The 22,009-nt window shown below is 40.1% G+C and overlaps 1 protein-coding gene across 2 annotated transcripts in view; it reads right to left on the bottom strand.

The window, feature by feature from the left end:
• The window catches only part of NXPH1 (neurexophilin 1), a 176,326-nt gene that overhangs the window by 65,750 nt on the left and 88,567 nt on the right, over positions 1-22,009 (bottom strand). The window contains exon 2 of one of the 2 annotated variants that reach the window (XM_005299881.5): positions 19,304-19,389. The exons of the other annotated variant lie outside the window; for it this stretch is intronic. Within the exon in view, the coding sequence (XP_005299938.1) occupies positions 19,304-19,378 (75 nt within the window). The 5' untranslated portion in view covers positions 19,379-19,389. The remainder of the gene's footprint in view (positions 1-19,303; positions 19,390-22,009) is intronic. 2 annotated transcript variants of the gene reach the window in all.

Here is a 22,009-nt window from a genome sequence, read left to right as displayed (position 1 = left end):
GTGAGCTCAGTCTGACTAATACACTCTCAGACTTTAAGTGGGCCACATGCTAAATGTCCCTGTAGCCACTGGAAGACTGGTTATAGGAATTATTGTCACCCAGTTGCCTTACTTGCGGACTCTTGGGCTGTAAATTGTCTATTTGCCCCTCAGTGACTAGGTAGCTGGAAGTATATGTTAAAGAGGATAAACAGGTACTGAGCATCTACAGCTCACAGTGAAGAAAATGGGATTTGTGGGCCTTCAGCTCCTCTCAGGATTGGGCCCTGCCCATATATACACACAGTATAATAAACACAGATGTATTTAAAATCCTGATTAGATAGTGAATTTGCAAATCTGCACGAACACATGCAACTAATTAGTGTTTTTCATTTTAAATAGCTTTTAAAAAGAATCAGGGACTATTTTCACTTTTTTTCCTTTTTATTTATGTTTTTAAACCAATGAAATTATACTGAAAAGAATATAAATGTTAATACAGCATTATGGTTGATAATTTACATGTCCCAAAGTCAGGACATTCAAAGTTATGGTTCCCACAGTACTCAAAACATCTTCATTGCATATTGGCTTAAAGTAATCACCAAACACTGTACTAAAAATTTCTCTGTACGTGAAAGAGGCCAAGTTAACATTGCTGTGGGAATCATAACTTTTAATTTCCTGACTCTCCCAAGCATGTAAATTCTCCCTTATGACATTGCATTGACAGTTTTGCATGTAATACTATACTATATGTAATACTTCCACTACATTTTGTAATACTATGGAATTATGTCATTGAGTATGATAAGCACTAGGATTCTAATACCATATCATTATGGAAAGACTATAACCAAAGCAGAAACTGAGCTCTTATTAATATATTGTCATGATAAAAAGGGTAGTGAGAATCAGAAGTGACAGTAACCCTCTCTATTCTCTTTGTAACGTTTCACTAGAAAACTTATGGTCTCTTTGGATGTCATATCCATAAGAGCCATCAACAATATTTGGAGCAATTTACTAAGGCTGAGAAAACAATTCCGATAACAATGTGAGGCTGCCAGAACTTGGCATATTAGAGTATCTCAAAAGATTCCCAAGGCTGGCATTTTGCCTGCACTGCCCAAGGCTCTGGAAGACTGACACAAACTAAAAATAGTTTAAATGTGTTTGTTTTTGAGACACACTTCTCTATTTCATTAAAATACCACTTGCCTCTCCCACAACAAGGGACTGATGCCACAAAGTGATAATCATCATCTCTGAAGAGGTGCTGAGCAGTGAATGAACTTCATGGGGTCAAATGGTCCACAGCATCTTCCAGATTAAGACCTTACACACATTCCATTGCCATGTATGAGATCACATTTAAGATATATATGGTAGAATTTTCAAAAGAATTGTCTAAATGAGTTAGGAACACAAATCCTATGGAAAAACCCTTCCTGTGATCTAACAGCTGAGAGAGGCTAGGTAAATAGAGTGGATCAAGTTTTCAAAAAAGTGGAGTCCCTCTTGCACCTACAAAAATGCACTCATATGCTTGCACTTCCATTTGCTTAAGCAAAACAATTGGAACACATCCATGCTGGGTAATTCTGCATGCTGCACAATCTGCCATCTTGAATGGGCAACTATCCAGTTTACATGTGCAAATGTATTATAATTGCAGAGTTTGTGGGCCTTCAGGTTTTTGAAAATTTGAAAATTGAAAATTTGCCCTGTTTATACCAGAATCAATTGTGCCCATGATAGAGGTGACTGGATACCACACAAAATTTAGAATATTCTTTTGAATTTTAAATGGTTTTTTTTCTGCCCTATTTGTGCCCCTTTTGTGTTTGCTTTCTGTAAACTTTGTGAAATTGGCAAGAATGTCTGCTGAAAGTGAATTTCAGAGTTAAATGTGCATTTGGGGAAACAAAATTGTTCACACATGCTCATACTCACATCCTCATCCTAACATGTAATAGAAACAATACCATGTGACGTATCTGGCCAATCACAACTAACCAGCACAAATCCAGACTCAAATTCCTTCAGAGAACTGTTCACAGTTCAAAGACCTTTTTTTTTTTCAAAAAGGTGACCAAAATATAATTTAATACTTTGGAATATCAAAGAGATTTAAGGATTTTTCAACATGCTAGTGGACATTCTGCAAGCAGAAAGAGATGTTAAATCTAAAATAGTTGGCTAAATTATTCACTGTGAATTATCCACAATGATCTATAGCTGAATACAAAGACTTGGAGAATGAGTGCATTGGGTTCAGTGCCCATGAAGGAAACCATTGGCTGATCCTCCAATGTAAATATTCGTTAGATCGGAAAGGTGCCACTCCCTCCCTTTGCTTTTTAAATAAAGAACAAAATATATGTGCCCTGCAATGAGGGAGAAAAAAGAAGGAAGGGAGAATGATGTGCTACTTTGCTCCCTTTGGGTTCTCTTAGAAACTTCAAATTCCCATACACACGTGGATTCAGTGGATTTTTAGAAAATTCCTTTTGGGTGAGACTGGATCATATTTCTACAATCCTATCAGTGTTAGAAAGTATATAACTGCCTTGAGCCAAAATCTGTAGTCCTCTAACACACAAAGGGTCTGGTTTTGCTTCCTGAAGTCAATAGTAAAACTCCTATTGACTTCAGAGGTGCAAGATGAAGCCCAAAGCTCCCATAAACTCTAGTGGAAGTTCATATGGAATTATTTCAGTGCAGAAGCCATTGGGGGGGGTGTATGTTTGAGACACAGGCAAACTATATTGCGGTGTCAGTTTCTACAGTCCCAACTGTAACAGGATAAGTACTGTATTTGATAAATATTAGTATTTCAATGGCCTATAACTCCCAGCATCAGAAAAAAAAGTTTTAAATATTTTCTTTTGTGCTAAGCCACAAACAAAGCACAGATTTCTCCCCTCCACCCAGCAACCGCAGAAGAAAAATAGCAAAATAACTATTTTTGAAAAGCAGATGCAACTTCATTCTTCACAAACTTTTCTCAAATGCTGATCTGCACATTTCTAGTTGCTCTTTGTTGGGCAGCTGCCGAGTCATCACAGTGACTGACATCTTTTTTCCCCAAATACTTTTAGCTTTAAAAAAATGCTTATTTGGTGCATCACTAGCAGCTTTTCAATTTCCTGGAGACCATGCCCTGCAGACCTCTGAAGTGGAATTAGAACTTCTCCTTGCCAACAGAAGCAGGGCCTCCATTTATTATTTCTACTGTGTCTGTTTTCCCTGTCTCTTCCAGAACAACATAGGAGTAGATGTCGGTTACAAAGCCAGCCACAGCTGAACCTTCTCTCTTTCTGTTTCTTTTTCCTGCTATCTGCAGCCATAGCATTGTATATAGCAGCAATAGCAGCAGTTAATGCTGTATTAGTAGAAACATGTAAATATATCTCCCCTGCACTCCTCATTCAGCTAGTAGAATCTTTTACTCTTTCTTTTCCCTCTAGGATTCTGTCTGATATGACCATGGAGCTGTTGCATCTTATAATACCAGAAAGTAGCGGAGCTGTTCCTCTCTACTAGTGGTTGTAATTGCATGTGGATGTTATTGGTCGCATTCTCCTGAGGATTGTTAAGGGATGTGATCTCAGTCTGACTTATAGATGCTCATACTGTAAGTGGGCCACATGCTAAATGTCCCTGTAGCTACTGGAAGACTGGTTATAGGAATTAATGTCACCCAGTTGCCTCACTTGCAGACTCATGGGCTGTAAATTGTCTATTTTCTCCTCAGTGACTAGGTAGCTAGAAGCATGTGTTAAACAGGATAAATGTTATAGCTGTTACCAGCCCTATGCAGCAAAAGATATTCTGATCAATTGGATTTTTCACAGAATGGATGCATGCCTTACAGTATAATTCTGTCTGAATTCAATGAACATAAGAACATAACTATGGCCATACTGGGTCAGACCAAAGGTCCATCTAGTCAAGTATCCTGTCTTCCGACAGTGGCCAATGCTAGGTGCCCCAGAGGGTATGAACAGAACAGGTAATCATCAAGTGATCCATCCCCTGTCGCTCATTCCCAGCTTCTGGCAAACAGAGGCTAGTGACACCATTCCTGTCCATCCTGGCAAATAGCCATTGATGGACCTATCCTACATGAATTTATCTGGTTCTTTTTTGAATCCTGTTACGGTCTTGGCCTTCATACCATCCTCTGGCAAGGAGTTCCACAGGTTGACTGTGCACTGTGTGAAGAAATACTTCCTTTTATTTGTTTTAAACCTGCTGCCTACTAATTTCATTTGGTGACCCCTAGTTCTTGTGTTATGAGAAGTAGTAAACAACATTTCCTTATCTACTTTCTCTACACCAGTTGTGATTTTATAGACCTCAATCATATCTCCCCTTAGCTGTCTCTTTTTCAAGCTGAAAATCCCAGTCTTATTAATCTCTCCTCATATGGAAGCCATTCCATACCCCTAATCATTTTTGTTGCCCTTTTCTGAACCTTTTCCAATTCCAATATATCTTTTTTGAGATGGGGTGACCACATCTGCACACAGTATTCAAGATGTGGGCATACCATGGATTTATATAGAGGCAACATGATATTTTCTGTCTTATTATCTATCTCTTTCTTAATTATTCCCAGCATTCTGTTCACTTTTTGACTGTCACTGCACATTGAGTGGATGTTTTCAGAGAACTATCCACAATGACTCCAAGAGCTCTTTCTTGAGTGGTAACAGCTAATTTAGACCCCATCCTTTTATATGTATAGTTGGGATTATGCTTTCCAATGTGCATTACTTTACGTTTATCAACATTAAATTTCATCTGCCATTTTGTTGCCCAGTCACCCAGTTTTTAGAAATCCTTTTGTAGCTCTTCGCAGTCTGCCTGGGTCTTTACTATCTTTAGTAATTTTGTATCATCTGCAAATTTTGCCTCCTCACTGTTTACCCCTTTTTCCAGATCATTTATGAATATGTTGAATAGGACTGGTCCCAGAACAGACCCCTGGGGGACACCACTATTTACCTCTCTCCATTCTGAAACTGAAAATGGCTGGATGTAGCTGCAATTTCTGACTTCCCTCATTGTGCCCCTCACTACACCAAGTCTAGGTGAAGAGGTAGGCCTTAGAGCAGTCCCTGAAGCTCAGCCAGTTCAGGCTGTTGGTGTAAGGGTGTGGTTGTACTTTAACTACTTGCAAATTAAGGATTTGGCCCAGTTCCCCGTGACAAGAATGGAAAGATATCCATTGGATCAGACCCTAATACATGTATATTTCCAAGTTTCATTGTTTTCAAGATGACAGAACCTAAAATCTGTCTGCCATCAAAATATATAGTATACTTGACTATATCCTCTCTTTAAATATAATGAAGCAAATAGATTTTTCTACCATCTCATCATATATTTTGATCAAAAGATTAACTAGGGAAAGGAATTTTTCTCACTGTGTGTGTGTGTGTGTGTGTGTGTGTGTGTGTGTGTGTGTGTGTGTGTGTGTCTGTACAGCACCTAATACAATGGAATCCTGGTCTCTGTTGTGACTTCTATGTGTTACCATAATGCAAATAATAAATAACAATATATACCAGTATTTCTAAAGATGTACCAGTTTTCTAACACACCTTCATATACAACAGGACTTATATGCCACCCCTTACTCAGTGCTGTAGCTAAACGCCACAATCTAGCCCTAGGTTAGCATGGATCCAATCCTATACCCGTTAAAGTCACATAGAGTCTTTCAGTGGTACAGGATCAGACCCCTAGGGGCTAATCCAATGCCTATTGGTACCAATGAGAGCTTTGCCATTAACTTTGATAGGTCTAACTGAGACCTAAATGAACAAACATAATATTAAGCAAAATTAATACATCACAGAGTGTTCTTGTTCACTTGCTTTTCAATTGAAACTCAGTTTTAATTTTTTATAATACTAGTATATTTGTAAATGTAATGTATATGTTTTTAAAAAATACTGGAAACTTAGTAATGGAGAGACTTCGCTATGGGGCTGTGCTAATAATTCTTTGCTGAGAAGTGAGGACAGAACATTAATTTTCTATGTTCAGTGTAAAGTGTGTCATTTAATCAAGTTCAGGTTAGCAAATTATGGTCTACTTTAAAACTTGAAGTGTAATTCTACTCTGAAAAGTGACAGTAAAGATGGTTTTGTTTCTCGACCCACCTTATTTCAAGATCAAACCTGCTGAGTTTACTAATACAAAAGAACAGGTGGCTTTTTCCCCCTATCAGCCTTGCAACCTCAGCCTTGGTTACTGATTGCTCGTGAATTGTCACTAATAAAATAATGAGCAATCAGAATGTGATCAAACAGGTCTCCCGGAGTTGCCTGTGGCAGAATAGAATTCAGCTCACTCTCCAATAGCTGGAGGAGTCAAAGGTAGTAACAACTTAGGCTAGTGAAGCAAGCATGTGTGATTATGAACAGACACTTTTCTCGACATTGGCATGTATAAGCGATCACTTGATCTCTTGAATGTGATCACTTGAGCTCTCAAGTGAGAAGGAGCCATTTCATATGGTCAATTTTCATTCAATCCACATGTTAAGCAGTGCAATACAGTATACTCCCAATTAGCCAAACAGCATGGGGGGACACGGATTTTATTTGGGCAATTGGAAGTTTGGATAACCGAGATGATAGGAGCCATGCAACAGTAGGGTGATTTCCCCATGGCTGGGGGCTCATCGTCCTCCTCCTCCTTGCAGACCTGGCTGGGGGATATCGGTTCTCCCCTGCCAGGACTGAAGCCTCCTCCACCATCAATACCACCACCCCACCCCTTGCACCTGCAGGGACCGGTGTCATGGGAGTGAGCAGTCCCATGACAGCTGGGCTGCAGTAAGCTCCCTGCACTGCCACGGGAGCCATTCAGTAGCTGGGTGGCTTCTGCCATGGCCAAAGGCTCCTACTCCTCACCGTCATGGTCGGGACATGTATCTCATGTTGAGGAACAAGGAGAGGATTCACATAATGTGGATGTTTGGTTTTTGGTTTAGGGTTTCGGATAAACAGGAGCATAATGAAGATATAAGTAAATGCTCTCTTCAGTAATGATTTTTTGTTGTGGCTAGGCTTTAGGTACTTGGTTTTGTAAACAATGAACACATTCATGTACTGAGAGCTACACTTAACCAGACTGCCTGTTAATCCTTGGTTATGATTATGAAAAGGAAGAGAATACTAATGTGCTTCATGTTGGTTCACCTGTATCCTTTAAAAGTGAGCTCAGTGCTAGTGCAATAATAGAGCTATAGTTGTTTGACATAGTATGGATTCATCAGAAAAAGAAATTCCTTTAAAAGGCATTAACCTTTGTAGAAAATTGCAGATGGCTGTAATGACAATTTGCATGCCTTATGTATTAGACAATGTATTAAGTGCCTGATCAGCATGAAATATCCATGGCCTTCTGAACCATACAAGCCCTGGATGCTGGTTCCACAGCAGGCAAGCTGACACATTCAGACAAAAGGTCAAACTGCAGCAGAAAGCAAATACCAAAAATATCTCAAGTGAGAGTTAAAAACGGGCTCCCTGCCTCCATTTTCTACCTCCTCTGGTCTTTAGACAGTCTCTCCACTAAGGGTCATATGAATTATAACAGGCGTCTGATTTTTCTGCTTCCCTCCTCCTTGCTCCCACTCGCTCTTTGTTTTCTACCTCAGTTCTGTTGATACCAAGCTGCTTCTTCACAGTTCTACCCTTGCTGTTCTCTTCTTCCTCCCTCATCCTTCAAATATGTATAGACTATCACAAATGCATCCAATCAACCACTAGGGAATTGGGTGGCTAGTATCAACACCGCATGTTAATGTGGCATAATTGACAGATAGCCCACAGTCTCCCATTTGTTCACAGGTTATAATTATTGAATTAGTCAATCCACTGGTTTGAATTTGTTTTGTAAAACCACAAAAGTCCAAATTTGCCTAGCTTTATATTTTGGCAAATACGATTCAACCACCTTCTCCTAAACTTAAGGCTGACACAACATTTATTCTAGCTGTATAAAGAGCACACTCACTGTATAATATCAATAGCAGCACCACATTCAGATTTATTGGTACAGCATTATGGATGGGTGAACTTTAAAAGGCTTAGAGGAGGTTCACTTCCATTCAGATAAGCACCCCTATGTCCAGATGCGTATCTGAAAATTGTATGAATGATCCAGACCTCTTGGATCTGTAGAAGTAGAGTGGAAGATGAGATCCCTGGCATTTTCTGCATTGAGCTGGGTTAGAAATACTATGAGAACAGCCTTTTTCATGGTATTTCAGCTTCTAGTCCTGGTTGGAACAAGGATAATGGTCATAAAGCAAACAAATACAAACCCTGCAAAAAGGTTTTGTTTGGGGTCATTTTAAGTTTTCGGCAGAAGCTGAGCTCAGTTTTTTGTTTAATCAGTTTACCAATCCCCAGTTCTCATGGGATGGACTCAGGAGCAACGCCAGCTTTTCTGCCACCCTAGGCAGCGGAAGGTCCTGCCCCGAAATGCCGCCCCCCACAGAGGCAGCGGAAGGTCCCGCCATCGAAATACCGCCGCGGTCGCCACCCCCCAAATTGTAGTGCCCTAGGCGACCGCCTAGGTCGCCTAATGGGTTGCGCTGGCCCTGGATGGACTCCACTTGAGTAGGGAGGGAAATAGACTTCTGGGATGGAGGTCAGCACAACTGATTCAAAGAGCTTTAGATGAGAAATTTGGGGGAGGTGGTTGGGAGATGCTCATGTAATCTCCACACCTGATTCTAATATTGAAGGGGAGGAGAATCAAGTAAATAAGGATACAGCAATGGAGAAAGGAACAACAAAGGATAGGAGAAAGGACAACAACAGGAAAGATAGTGCTAGAACCACTGACAGTAAAAGTCAAGAAGGCAGTAAAATGACTGTACCTAATCAGGCGAGGAATCTGGGTGAAGCCAAGCAGAAACAGGATGTCTGTACACCAATGCAAAGAGCCCGGGCAACAAAAAGGAGGAATTAGAACTACTAGTGCAGAAAGTGAAACCAGGTATCACAGCGATAATGGAAACATGGTGGAATAGTAGTCATGACTGGAATACAGTTATTGAAGGGTATGTGCTGCTCAGAAAAGACAGAAATAAAGGTAAAGATGGTGGAGTAGCATTGTATATTAATTACGAGGTAGAGTGTAAAGAAATTAGAAGTCATGGAATAGATAAAACAGAGTCTGTTTTGGTCAAAAACACTTTGGGAAAGAAAGATAACAGAGGCTCCTCTGGGATAATGCTTGGTGTATGCTACAGACCCCCGAGATCTAATCCGGATAGCAACCTCTCTAATATTTTAATGATGCAAATACTACTAGGAATTGTGTGATTATGGGAGATTTTAATTTCCCAGATATAGATTGGAGGACAAAGGCTACTAATAATGGGAGGGCCCAGATATTCCTGGATGTGATAGCCAACAGATTTGTTCACCAAATAGTCACCAAACCAACAAGAGGTGATGCCATTTTAGATTTAATACTGGTAAGTAGAAGAACTAGCTGTAGAGGGCAAACTTGGTTCAAGTGATCATGAGTTAATTCAGTTTAAACTAAATGGAAGAATAAATAAAAATAGGTCTGCAACTAGGGTCTTTGATTTCAAAGGCCAAACTTTAAAAATTAAGGGAATTAAGACTAATTCCCTGGTTTTTTTAGGGAAGTTGACTGGACTGAAGAACTCAAGTATCTGAATGTGGAAGAGGCTTGGAATTACTTTAAGTCAAAGTTACAGAAACTATCTGAAACCTGCACCCCAAGCAAGTGGGGAAAATATCATAGGAAAGGGTTGCAGACCAAACTGGATGAACAAGCATCTCAAAAAGGTTATTAAGAGAAACAGAAAGCCTACAAGGAATGGAAGAAGGGATGAATCAGAAAGGAAAGCTACCTCTTAGAGGTCAGAAAATATAAGAGAAAAAGTTAGAACTGCCAAAAACCAAGCAGAGCTGGACCTAGCAAAGGAAATTAAAACCAATAGCAAAAGTTTATTTAGCCATGTAAATAAAAAGAAAGCAAGGAAAGAAGAATTTGGATCACTAAGCACTGAGAATGGGGTGAACATCAAAGATTATCTAGGTACGGCCTAACATCTACATGAATACTTTGCCTCAATTTTTAATAAAGATAATGAGGAGCTTGGGGGCAGTGACAGGGTGGCTAATGGGAAAAAGGATATAGAGTAGAAATTATCACATCCAACTTGGAAGCCAAACTCAGACAGTTCATTGGGACTAAATTGGGAGTCCTGGATAATCTGCATCCAAGGATATTAAAGGAATTGGCACATGAAATTGCAAGCTCAATAGCAAGGACTTTTAATAAATTAATAAACTTGGGGGGTCATAACTTGTGCATGGAAAACTGCAAATACAGTACCTGTATTTAAAAAGGTGGGGAAGTGATCTGGGAAACTAAAAGCCCATTAGTTTAACTTCAATTTTATGCAAGGTCTTAGAACAAATTTTGAAAGAGGAAGTAGTTAAGGTAAGGACATAGAAGTAAATGGTAACTGAGATAAAGTACAACATGATTTTTTAAAAGGTAGATCCTACCAGACCAACCTAATCTTTTTCTTTGAGACGATAATAGATTTTCTAGATAAAGGAAATGCAGTAGATCTAATCTACTTGGATTTCAGTAAGGCATTTGATACAGTTCAACATGGGAAATTATTAGTTAAATTGGAGAAGATGGGGATTAATAATTAAGAATCTAAAGGTGGGTAAGGAACTGGTTAAAGGGGAGATTATGCTGAAAAGTTGAACTGTCAGGCTGGAGGGAGGTTACTAATGGAGCTCCTCAAGGACTGATCTTGGGACTTGTCTTATTTACCATTTGCATTAGTGACCTTGGGATGTGCTTGGGATGTGACCTTGGAATGTGCTGGCCGCCGCTTCCCGCAGCCCCCATTGGCCTGGAACGGCGAACCGTGGCCAGTGGGAGCTGCGATCAGCCGAACCTGCGGACACTGCAGGTAAACAAACCGTCCCGGCCCGCCAGCAGATTTCCCTGAGGGGCCACATGCCAAAAGTTGCCGATCCCTGGTCTAACTAATTGCCATATTCTGAGTTACTACAGACATTTCCTTCCAGGTCAGGTTGGCAGAGAACTTGGGGCTTTTTCAGCTTCCTCTGCAGCATGGGTCACAGGTCACTTGCTGGTTTGAACTAGAGTAAATGGTGAATTCTCTGTAACTTGAAGTCTTTAAATCAAGATTTGAGGACTTCAGTAACTCAGCCAGGGGCTATGAGCCTACTACAGGAATGGGTCGGTAAGATTCTGTGGTCTGCAATGTGCAGGAGATCAGACTTGATTATCTTGATGGTCCCTTATGGCCTTAAAGTCTGAGTCTTCTTAGTGGAGGTATCAAAGATAGATATCTAAAACTGATTGCATGCAAATTCTGAATGTGCAAGTTAGCTGTAGTGTATGCACATGTCTGGTTAATGTGCTAGCACAATTTTTTGTGTCTGCATCACACTGAAAATTCACTGGCTATGTGCGTGTGATGCTTTAAATCATAAGATGAATTATTTTTAAAAGAAGTGTCCTTTGCTTAAATGAAAGGCAATGTTTATGGTTGTGATATCTTAGTCCTTTTTCTAAATATACAGAGCTTTGGGGAAAGATTTGGTTTCTTCAGTCAGACCCACAAAACATTCTGCCCAACTTTTCCACTTTGCCCTTTCCAAAAAGAACACGTTTGTTTAATATTAAAGTTCCCTTTCAAAACAAAGTCTCTAAACCTACTCTCCCATTTATGCATCTGCAGTTTGTTTGATAACTTACAGCATAATTACAGGCTGTCCTCCCACTAAACGCTGTATTGAGACTTATGAAACAAGGTGGTGAAATATGTGCTGGCGTCTGAGTAGTAAGCCAGTAATTTACCAAAAGCACTTGGAAGAAAAGGAATGAAGGAGAAGCCTGCTATTTAAACTGTTCTGTTAGCATGGTTTTTTCCCTCCCACAATAGCATATATCCCATTCATATTTCAATTTAACATTTTCAAAGCTGTCATCTGCTCTTGCTTCAAGTTAATTTTAAATGTAATCTGTTTATCAGCAACAGCAAGCGCTTTGGCAGATCCAAATGGAGATCTCCGTCCACACTTACAAATTTGTGTGCTGGGCTTGTGGAAAGTGAGCCTAAAAGAACCAGGCCATTTAGGCAGAGACTTGACTTAGGGGCAGTGCAGCAGCCTAGGTGCTGGAACTAAGGGTGCAGGTGGTGCTGCAGCGCCCCCTGGCTTGAAGTGGTTTCCATTATATACAGGGTTTATGGTTTGGTTCAATGGCTCTCAGCACCCCCACTATACAAATTGTCCCAGCACCCCTGGGCAGCAGCCTGTGCCAGGCATATGTTGTGCATCTGAGCAGCCCTGAGCCCTGCAGGGAACCTCCAAGTTCAGGGGTCCCTGAATAGCTGCACCATCTATTCCTCTGCCACTGCCATCTGCCTCCCCCCATTCGATTCTGTGGCCCCACCCTCACAAGTAACTGAGTCGGTCACCCCTCACTGGGTGGGGCTGGGGCCCCCTTGCTGCCTCAGGGCTCATGTAATTGCATGAGTTGCATGTGTCTAACACACTCCCAGCCATCAGCCCCCATTTTATAGATTTTATGCAAAATCCCATAGCATTTGAGCATGCCCAATACACAGTGGCGGAGAGTAACAGATGTTTCCTATCCCATCCGGCAGCGGTCACAGCCATTTCTTCAGTCACTATGCTCCAGTGCTGAAGGGGCTGCTGTTGGGAAATGTAGTTTGTTTCCATAGCCTCCATATCCTCCCCTTGCCATGGAACACAGAGAGGTATGTAGCTGCCTGCTCTAGCCTCTCCCCAGCCCCACAGCACTCTCCCTAGCCAGCCCCATTCTAGGTCTGCATATCTCTGCTAGATTCTGCACAGAAAATCAACATTTTGTTAGTATTACCCCTACAACTGAAGGATAAATAAAGCAGTACAAAAATACTTTATTTCAGCCTATACTTCCAACTTTCTTATTCTCATACTGGAAGGTATCTGAAAATGAAAACCATAAATACAAATACAAGTCTGGTTTTAAAAAACAAAAAGAAAGAGAGGTTTTGTCATTACAAATTGCCTCCAAAGATCCTGAGCAGCAGAAACTATCCTTTTGTAAACATTCTGATCAGCACCTGCAGTCTAAAGTAGAAAGTCAAGAACTGCATCTCAATTCAGCAAGCATGAATTTCTCATCGTGTCAAGGTTTAAATCAGAGAAACAATTTGTGCAATACCTCTGAAGTTGCACCTGTAGCAGTTGCTGATGATATTTCTAGAGAAACTTTGCTTTAAACCAGCACAACTGAAGACCTTGTAAGCTGAGCTACATACCAACAAAGCCAAAGATCCCATAGATGATCTTAAAACTGAAAAACCCAAAAACCTGTAGATGAACTTGAATTGAGCAAAACCAAAGGTCCAGTAGATGAGCAGTTCAACAATGTAGCACATCAAATCCATCTTCCTGCTGAAGTAGGTTTGAAGTTCCCATCTGATAAAAATCACTTTCAAGATTCAACTGCATATGCTTGAACAAATTGGTCCTTGCCAGCCCATTGAAAGTGATATTCCACATAGACAGTATCTTTTTTTTCCTACAAACCACCATTTTTCATCTTCATTTTATGGAATAAAACAATGCACCACATGAAGATTTGCATGTCCTGGAGCTAGTATACTCATAACTTTCAGCTTATGCATATTGTCACATTTGTTGGTTGTTCACGGATACAGGAACTTGAAAATTAACATGAGCAACAGATTTCAGTGATTGGAAGAATATGCTAAAGTCAATGTCTGTTCATGGGAGGAGCAAAGAACATGTGCAGTCACATGAGGTAGCTCTACAGTTCGCAAAGTCATACTATCAATGCATGTTTTGAAAAGCATCTGAAAATATTAGGAAATGGCAAGAAGTATTATAAATATTGCTTGACATAGTCTAAATTTTAAATAGTTTAGGCCTCCTCTTCCACAGCCACCATAAAGTGTTGGAGAGCAACAATTGTGGTATTTACTTGAGCATCATTAAGCTACTTGCCAGACATAATACAACTCTTGCCCGATATATCAGTGACACCCAAGAGAATCAAATACTTGACAATTACCGATGAACTTACAAGTCTTTTAGCATCAGAAACCAGGAAATGCATACTTAATAGCTTCAAAGAAGCTATGTTTTTTACTATCATTGCAGATGCAACCATGGATATTAGCCAATTTGATCAAATGGCCATTTTGCATCGCTTTGTTAATATTGATCAAATTGAAGGAAAAGTAGATATTAAAAAAAGCATTTTGTAAGCTTTGTGGCAATAAGTGAGGTAGATGCTGCATTCTTGTATGACCTGTTAACCAATGTTTTATTCTTCAAGTATGAATTAGACCCCAAATACATCTCTGGATAATTATATGATGGGGGCCAGATGATATGATGGCCAGAGCTTGTGGAGGACTGCAAGCAAAAATGAGAGACTATCTTTCAGGCAGGGCAGACAAAGTGTATGGACCATACATCTACATCAAATTAACCTAGTTTTGGTTCATACTGCTGAAGATAAGACTGTCCAGACCTGAAGGTTTTCTTCACAACTTTTCAGGAAATATATAAATATTTCACAGACTCTAGCCATCAATGGGAAACACTAATGATTAAGTCTAAAAATAATCTTTATCTTCAAACTCTTGCTTGAGAGAGTACAGTTATGCAAAGGGAAAAGGAACTTGATGATGCACTTTAGGCCCCTGAAGAAGTTGACAGGATAGATGCAGCAGATGAAATTGAACAGGCTTCTGAAGAATGAAGGAGGCCTTTAGAACTAAAGGCAGTCTGCAAAACTAGATGGGCAGCACAAATGAAAGTCACTGAGGCAATGATAGTAAATTTTCAGAGTATAATTGAATGCCTAGAAGATTAAACTGTTGCTGAACGCAGGAGTAGCAAGGACATACATTGAGCAAAAAGCAACCTGTCTTTGATGGATCGGATGTTCTACCTCAATCTGTTATGGTGGAATAGGATCTTGGTTATCATGACTGCAGCCTCTGGAATCCTTCAGTTAAAGAAAATTGACCTGTTTCAAGTCATCTGGACATTTGAGAGCACAGTGAATGAGCTCAGCAAACTCAGATCTGAAGAAAAGACTGAGGAAATTGTAAAAGAATCTCAGAACAGGTGAGAAGCAATGGGTTTTGAAAAAGCAAGCTATCCGAGCCACAGGAAGAAACATGTATACTGCATGGATGATGAATTTGCACACAATTTTGTGTTAGAAAAAAGGACAACCATTTAAGGAAATATTTTGAGGTCTTAGACAATATGATCAGGAAACTAAAATCGCAATGTGAGGGATTTCAAAAGGTAGCTACTCTGTTCAGTTTCCTCCATCCCAGGTGACTTCAAAATATAACTTTAGAAGAGTCAAAGGAGGAAGTTCTTAAACTCATGGGAAAACACTCAAGTTTTTTTCTGTAGACTTGGTTCACAAGATTATACCAATAACACAGAGGTATTCAGTTTGTCACTCAAAGTCCAGAGCTACTTGAATTTCATAGTGTCAAGTTCTCTTGATGATGTTTTACCAGAAATTGAAATGTTGTGGAGACAATTTCTCACCAGACCAAGTGGAGTAGCTAGTGCTGAATGAGTACATTAAAGCATGTCAAAAATTACATGCATTCAACACTATCACGGACACAGCTGAGTGATCTTGTTCTTGTTCTCCCTGCAATTGAGACAGATGAGACAGGTAGGTTGGACAGCATCATAGGACAATTTGCCAAGAAAAAGTGCTGATGAGGTGCAAGTTTCCAATAACTAAAAATACACAAACCAACACAATTTGGGTGAGATTCCACTTTTGTTTAGGCCTGTGATTTTTATTTTATGGGTTTTTTAACTTTTTATATTTAAAAAAGCCTAAGGTGACATGACCATTGGCCCGCATGCTGTATGTTTGCTGACCATGCTCTGACCCTTAAATTTATCCCTGAGTCAGAGGGACCCAAAACTGAAGAAGAAACTCATTAAACAAACATAACAGTGAAGTTTCTCAGAAGTAGAGTTGGTTGAAAAAAATGATATTTCCCCACAGAAAAAAAAAGTCAAAATTTTCTATGGAAATTTTCAGCAAAAAAATCAAAACCTGAAAAATTTCAGCCAAAAACTTTCAGCTGAATAAAACAACAATTATGATTTAGAAATCCCACTGTGGAGCCTCATTCTCCTCTGTGGGCCAGGTTCCCAGACTATATTACATCTCCCATAATGCATTGTGTCCTCCCTTCTTATGGAGCCACTGTGGTAAATCCTGAGAGTCCCTGGTGGCAGTGCATCATTGGAGGTGTTGTTTTGCTCAGGAACCTGGCCCGCAGAGGAGAATAGGGGCATGAAACTTCCATCAGCTATAACTTCCATGAAACACCAGAGGGCATTTCCAAACTGAAATATTTTGGCTTTTGATGTTCACTTTTTGATAAAAAATTTGCCACTGAAAGCAGATAATTTTCAAAACAAATTTTGTTTAATCAAAAGTCACTGTGTTTTTGTCAAATGCAGTTTCATTAGAAAATTATCAACCAGGCCTACCCAAGCAAGCTGAAACTGGCAGAATTTCCATACCCTGGCTACTTTCAGCCTTCGTTTTGCACCGTTAAATACGCAGTACCACCTCATACTTACCCAGCAATTGCACCGTCTCATTTGTACATTTCTGGGGAACATTAAACTAGCCTTGCAGCAGAGTGTTAATATGTTTTCATAACAGATACATATCATAAGTATTCCAGATCATTTGGTGTCATTCCAAACAACATTTGTCTCAGCTACTGTACTTGCAGTGACTTAGCCATTTTTCTCAACTTTGTATTTAACAAAACTGAAACACACTTCTTTACCTTTGCTACTGACAACAAACATCTAGGATTATTAAAACAGAGTGAATTTTTAAAGATGTGTTTACTTATCACTATTTCTTCTTTTTGCTTATTTTTGTGCTCTTCTGAGCTTGCACAATGAAAATCAATTAAATACATTCACTTTTGTAAATGATCAGTTTCAGTCCTCAGTGTAACATTGCAAATATGGAAGGGAAGCATTTATTTATTACAAGACAACTTTTATTGATGGAATTATATTTTACTTTCATGATTTTGGGGTTTAGGCTATACTCCTTTTCGGAGGTCTCGGATTTTGTGTGTATTTTTTGCAGATTTATTAAGCATAACTATGTTCCCATGAAAGTAAAATCATGTAACCATGTTAGGCCCAAAATAAAGGCAGTGCACAGCCCTTCCCCAAGGGGACATACCTAGAGACATTCTGTGTCAGGCTCAGAATGGCAGAATGCATCCCTGAATGCCCCAGCTTGCAGGAGGGGTGTTCCTGTTACTTTGCTCCTCCTAATGTCCCAGTACAGCTCCAAAAGCTGATGCGTTGAAGGGTAGGCCATGGCCCCATCCCTCCCTGCTCATTTTTGAGCATCATGAACAACTGGGAGAATAGGAATAGAACACTCCTTCCCTGCACTCTCATGAACACAGAGCCTGCTATTCCACCTCATCCTTTTGCTCTTCAGATCCTCCCCTTCACTGACCAATCGCCTAGAGCCCTAGAGAACAACATAGTAAGGATGTTTTACCCCCACTGAAATCAAAGAGAGGAGGCTATAAATTGTACATTCTGGGAAGGCTGGTAGAGGAGCAGAAAGCCAGAGGTATATTCACAGAAGCATACATTTACCATGGGATGGAGAAGCTGTTGACATTTTTTGCCCAATAATTTGCAACCTTTGTCAGAGACCACGCTATGTCAGCAAAAGTCAAGCTGGAATCTGTCAAATACCCACACTCAGCTGACTTCTGAGAAGTACTGATATCATTAAGGCACAATTTTGAAAAGGACAGTAGCGGCCCATCCACTTTGACCTAGATGGATATTTCAAATAATAAATGTGACCAGAACATAAGAATTTCCAACAGAAGGTCTCCCTATTTCATCTCAGTTGCCTTAGTTGATCCACAGTTTAAGATCAACATTCAAGTCCCACTTCCTACTCTAAGTAAAAGATTAAAAGATGCTGATGGAAGAGGCAGATAGAAGCACAGTCTATTGAAAAAGGGAGAGATGGATGAAGCTGTGTTACCTGCTTCTTCCAATACTTCCAGCAGGTTCTTCTTTACATTGTGGCTAAGCGCAGAGAAGCACAATAAATCTGTAGTAATATCAGCACAAAAAACTTCACTATTGTAACATGAGAATGTGGGAAAATCTGCATGGGTTTGAGGAGTTTTTTAAATTAAACACCAGAGGTTTGTTTTTTTAATGCTTGAGGTTCAGATCTATAAATATATATGCTTTTGCAGATGTGCATTTACATACACAGTTACTGCAATTGTGGGAGCAAACTGGGATTGGCACATGCAAATGCATAGGTTGCATGTATGGTTATAATAATTGCAGGTGCAATTTATGTTGCCTCTTTCGTTTAAAAAATCTATCACTAACAGAATGAGAGAAACAAAGTGGGCGAAGTAATATTCTTTATTGGACCAACTTCTGTTCATAGACTCATTGACTTTAAGGCCAGAAGAGCTCTGCAGCTTGAAAGCTTGTCTCTTTCTCTAAGAGAAGTTTGTCTATTACAAGATATTACCTCATCTATCTTCTCTCTCATATCCGAGGACCTACACCGCTAAAACTACACTGCAATTCACTAACAGAATGTCCTCCTTGACTATAGGTGTTGTCAAGCATTCAGGCTGTTCGCCTTCCCCTTCTAGCAGTTATTCAGAACGTGTTTTCAGTGCAGCTGGGAAATGTAGGCTGCAATTTGCAAAGGCACCTTGGGGAGTTAAGCATCCATATATAATTGTTTTTCATTTGGGTTCCTAACTTCTTCAGGCTGCTATGGAAATCCCAGCCATAGTTACTAATGAAGAATAAGCCTGGATCTCAAGAAAATGGAATAACTAAACTTCTTACAGCTAAAGTCAATATGGAGATTGTTTTTGTAATTCAGTAAACTTCTTGGGGCAGAGACTTGACTTTTGAAAAAATCTCCGTAAAGCCCCCTACACAACTATGGTGCTTATTACTAAGGGTGACTGCTCATCCAGAAGATAATTTTGGTGCCACAAGTGTAGGAAGCCATAAGAACTGAGCAGGGTTAACAACAGAGAGAATGATTATTTTATCCATTTATGTAATTATGTGAGAGCCAAGCTGCAAAAATATGAAGCAAATATAGGTCCACATACCTGCTGACTCAGATATGAAGGCTGATAATGAGAAGCTGGTCTCAGATGTTGGGTAAAGATGAGAGAAAACACCATCAAACAGGAATCTTCAGAACAAGAATCTCATGTTAGTGATCTGCCTTGAAATTCCTTACTTGGAAATAATTGGTAGACGGTCCAGGTAGCACTTTATTTATTGCTACACAAATTATCCAACTGTATTATTTCTCCCATTTAATTAGGTTTATTTGGGTAAAGGAAATTATGGTTATAGCTGGGCTCAGATGAAGATCATTCAGAGAGGTACCACAATACCTGGCAATATTTTTAGAATTCCTGCCAATAATAAGAATCAGGTACTGACAAATGTATTATGCTCTAGGTTTAAGATAATGGGTGGATGAGTCCCCACAGCTCCACATGTTGCTTCTTTAAAGTTCTGTCACACCAGCTACCTATCCCATGCTTTGCAGTCATCATCTTTGGCCCTCTGGCTTCCACAGATAATGTGTTGATTTTATTATTGTTTAAAAAAAACATTTAGTTGACTTTTTATAAATATTGCCCTAGAACCTAGAGTCCAGCCACGCTGAGCCCAGTGCAGTGAGGGCAGGAAAAGTGGTGTTTAACTACCTTTATACTTCCCTGATCCTGGGACCACTGGGGACTGAACTTGTTCCCTGTTAAGTTTGTGTAGCCTCAAAGCTCTTTGAGCTTACGCCTGACTGGTCACAGCCCCAAGAGGCCATTGTTGCACTCTGGCATCTGCCAAGCACAAAGGCATCTACACCATATACCCTGGCTACCAGATTTCTGCCAGGGGGTTGCATCAGGACTGCTAGAGCAGGGCTATGCGCCATAGGATTTCCCAGAACAAATGATAACCCCCCCAACAAGTTGGATAAGCAGCCAGACCAGGAGCCAGGATCTGCTTATGCTTTGTAATTGATCCTTTTATTTTAATTAAGATCTTTCTGTGCTTACACAATTTTGAGAAGTGAGTCCACCAAGCTAGTAGTGATGTTATGTGTTATGAGGGCAAGTAAGGAATTAATGCACCATGACTTACAAAGTAGGGCATACAGAGAATGAACATCCAACAGTGCTGAAGCCCTAGAAAAGTCTGGTTACTTCCCAAACATTGAGTGTAGCAGGAAGAGCACTTGGTGAAAAGTTGTGGGTCTTTTCGTTTTTTAATTAAGTTTACTTGCAACCTTATCCCAAGAAAAGGATTATAAAGTATGGTTACATAAAAGTGATTCTGTGTGGTTCGATATTTATTCACTTTCATTGACTTCTATATCAAATTTGCTCAATTTATAAATCAAGAGATTATTTTCCTCCAGCTGCCAACCCTGCAAATTTAGCCTGAGATCTGAAAACAAAGCTCTGGTCTTTCTGATTTTTATGTTGTAAAGATAATAAATAAAGTGATGAAGATTTTATCAATCCAACTTGAATGCCAGGTTTCTGGAGGATGCTAGAACCAGAATACAATCAGTCTTGCTCTTCCATAGCTATATGGACATCACGAAAAAACATCCGTCCAAGTGGGTAGTGCACACCTGAGCTGGGGTGGCTGGGGGAGTAAAGCCAGAGGTTAAAGTTGAGGGTAGCAAAGGGAAGCACAGTTCCCCCTCCTCTCCCTGACTTGGGTAAGGATGAGGAAGGATAGTCCAGTGGTTAGTGCCCTTTTCAAGGACTTGGACACCCATGCTCAAGTCCCTGCTCTGCCTCAGACTTCCTGTGTAGCCTTGGGCAAGTCATTCTCTGTGTCTCACTTCCCCATCTACAAAATGGCGAATATTAGCACTTTCCTACCTCATGGGGGTGTTATGAGGTGAAATACATTAAAGGTTGTGAAGTGCTCTGATACTATGGTGATTGGGACTATATAAATACCTAAGATAGCTAGATAAGTAGCACTTCCCCACAGATTCCTATTCCTCCTAGGCTGGTGAAGTCAGGCCTCCTGTTTCAGTGGACAGTGGTTTTGCAGAAGGATCTCCTTCAAGTAAAGACAACAATCCCTCCCTCCCATCGTATTCAATCTCTTCCCCTCCAACAAGCCCTCATCATTAGAGTCTTGGCAAGGAGTCTGCCCTTTAAGGGCAAAATTAGAGGAAGAATATCTCCTAGTCCCACTGCTGCTGGCAGATGAATGAAATAGACCAGGATATCCCGAAGATAGTACAAATAACCTTGTATTTCCTGGGCTATCCCTATAAGGAACCTGGAATAGCTCTCAGAGTCCAGACTCATTCAACTAGTGGAGGCAGTGAGAGAAGGATATATGTTTGCCCTAGTGTTGCAGGATGGGGGAGGGGAAATTGTCTCTCAATCCTTATCCAAAGAAGTGCAGGATTGGAGACAGAACAAGGCTGAAATCTCCCCTGAAAGTAGAAGAAGGCAGGAACAGAGCAGTCCCACAGTGGTCCTGAAGAGCCTGGAAGCAGGTGTAGAGGTGCAAGTTACCAGGCCATCTCCCCAGAAGACTTTAACTGTAAAGAGGGGCAACTGGAGTGTAAGGAGAGAAGGGAGAGTTCAAACTCCAGAAACTCAGTCTTGATTCATAAACCTCTTGGCAAACCTGAACCAAGGTTTAAAAGCAGAACCCCCAATGTAGGTGAGTTTAAATTGTTTTCAGATTTCAACCCTACAGTGATAACAAGAAGAATAATTATTTTTGAGCAGTAAAATGAGTAAATAATAGTCAGGGAGCAGATG

The sequence above is a fragment of the Chrysemys picta genome, chromosome 2 (assembly GCF_011386835.1).
Source record: "Chrysemys picta bellii isolate R12L10 chromosome 2, ASM1138683v2, whole genome shotgun sequence".
NCBI lineage: Eukaryota > Metazoa > Chordata > Testudines > Emydidae > Chrysemys > Chrysemys picta.
The sequence above is the reverse complement of the archived record's forward strand: the minus strand, read 5'-3'. Positions and strand labels throughout refer to the sequence as shown.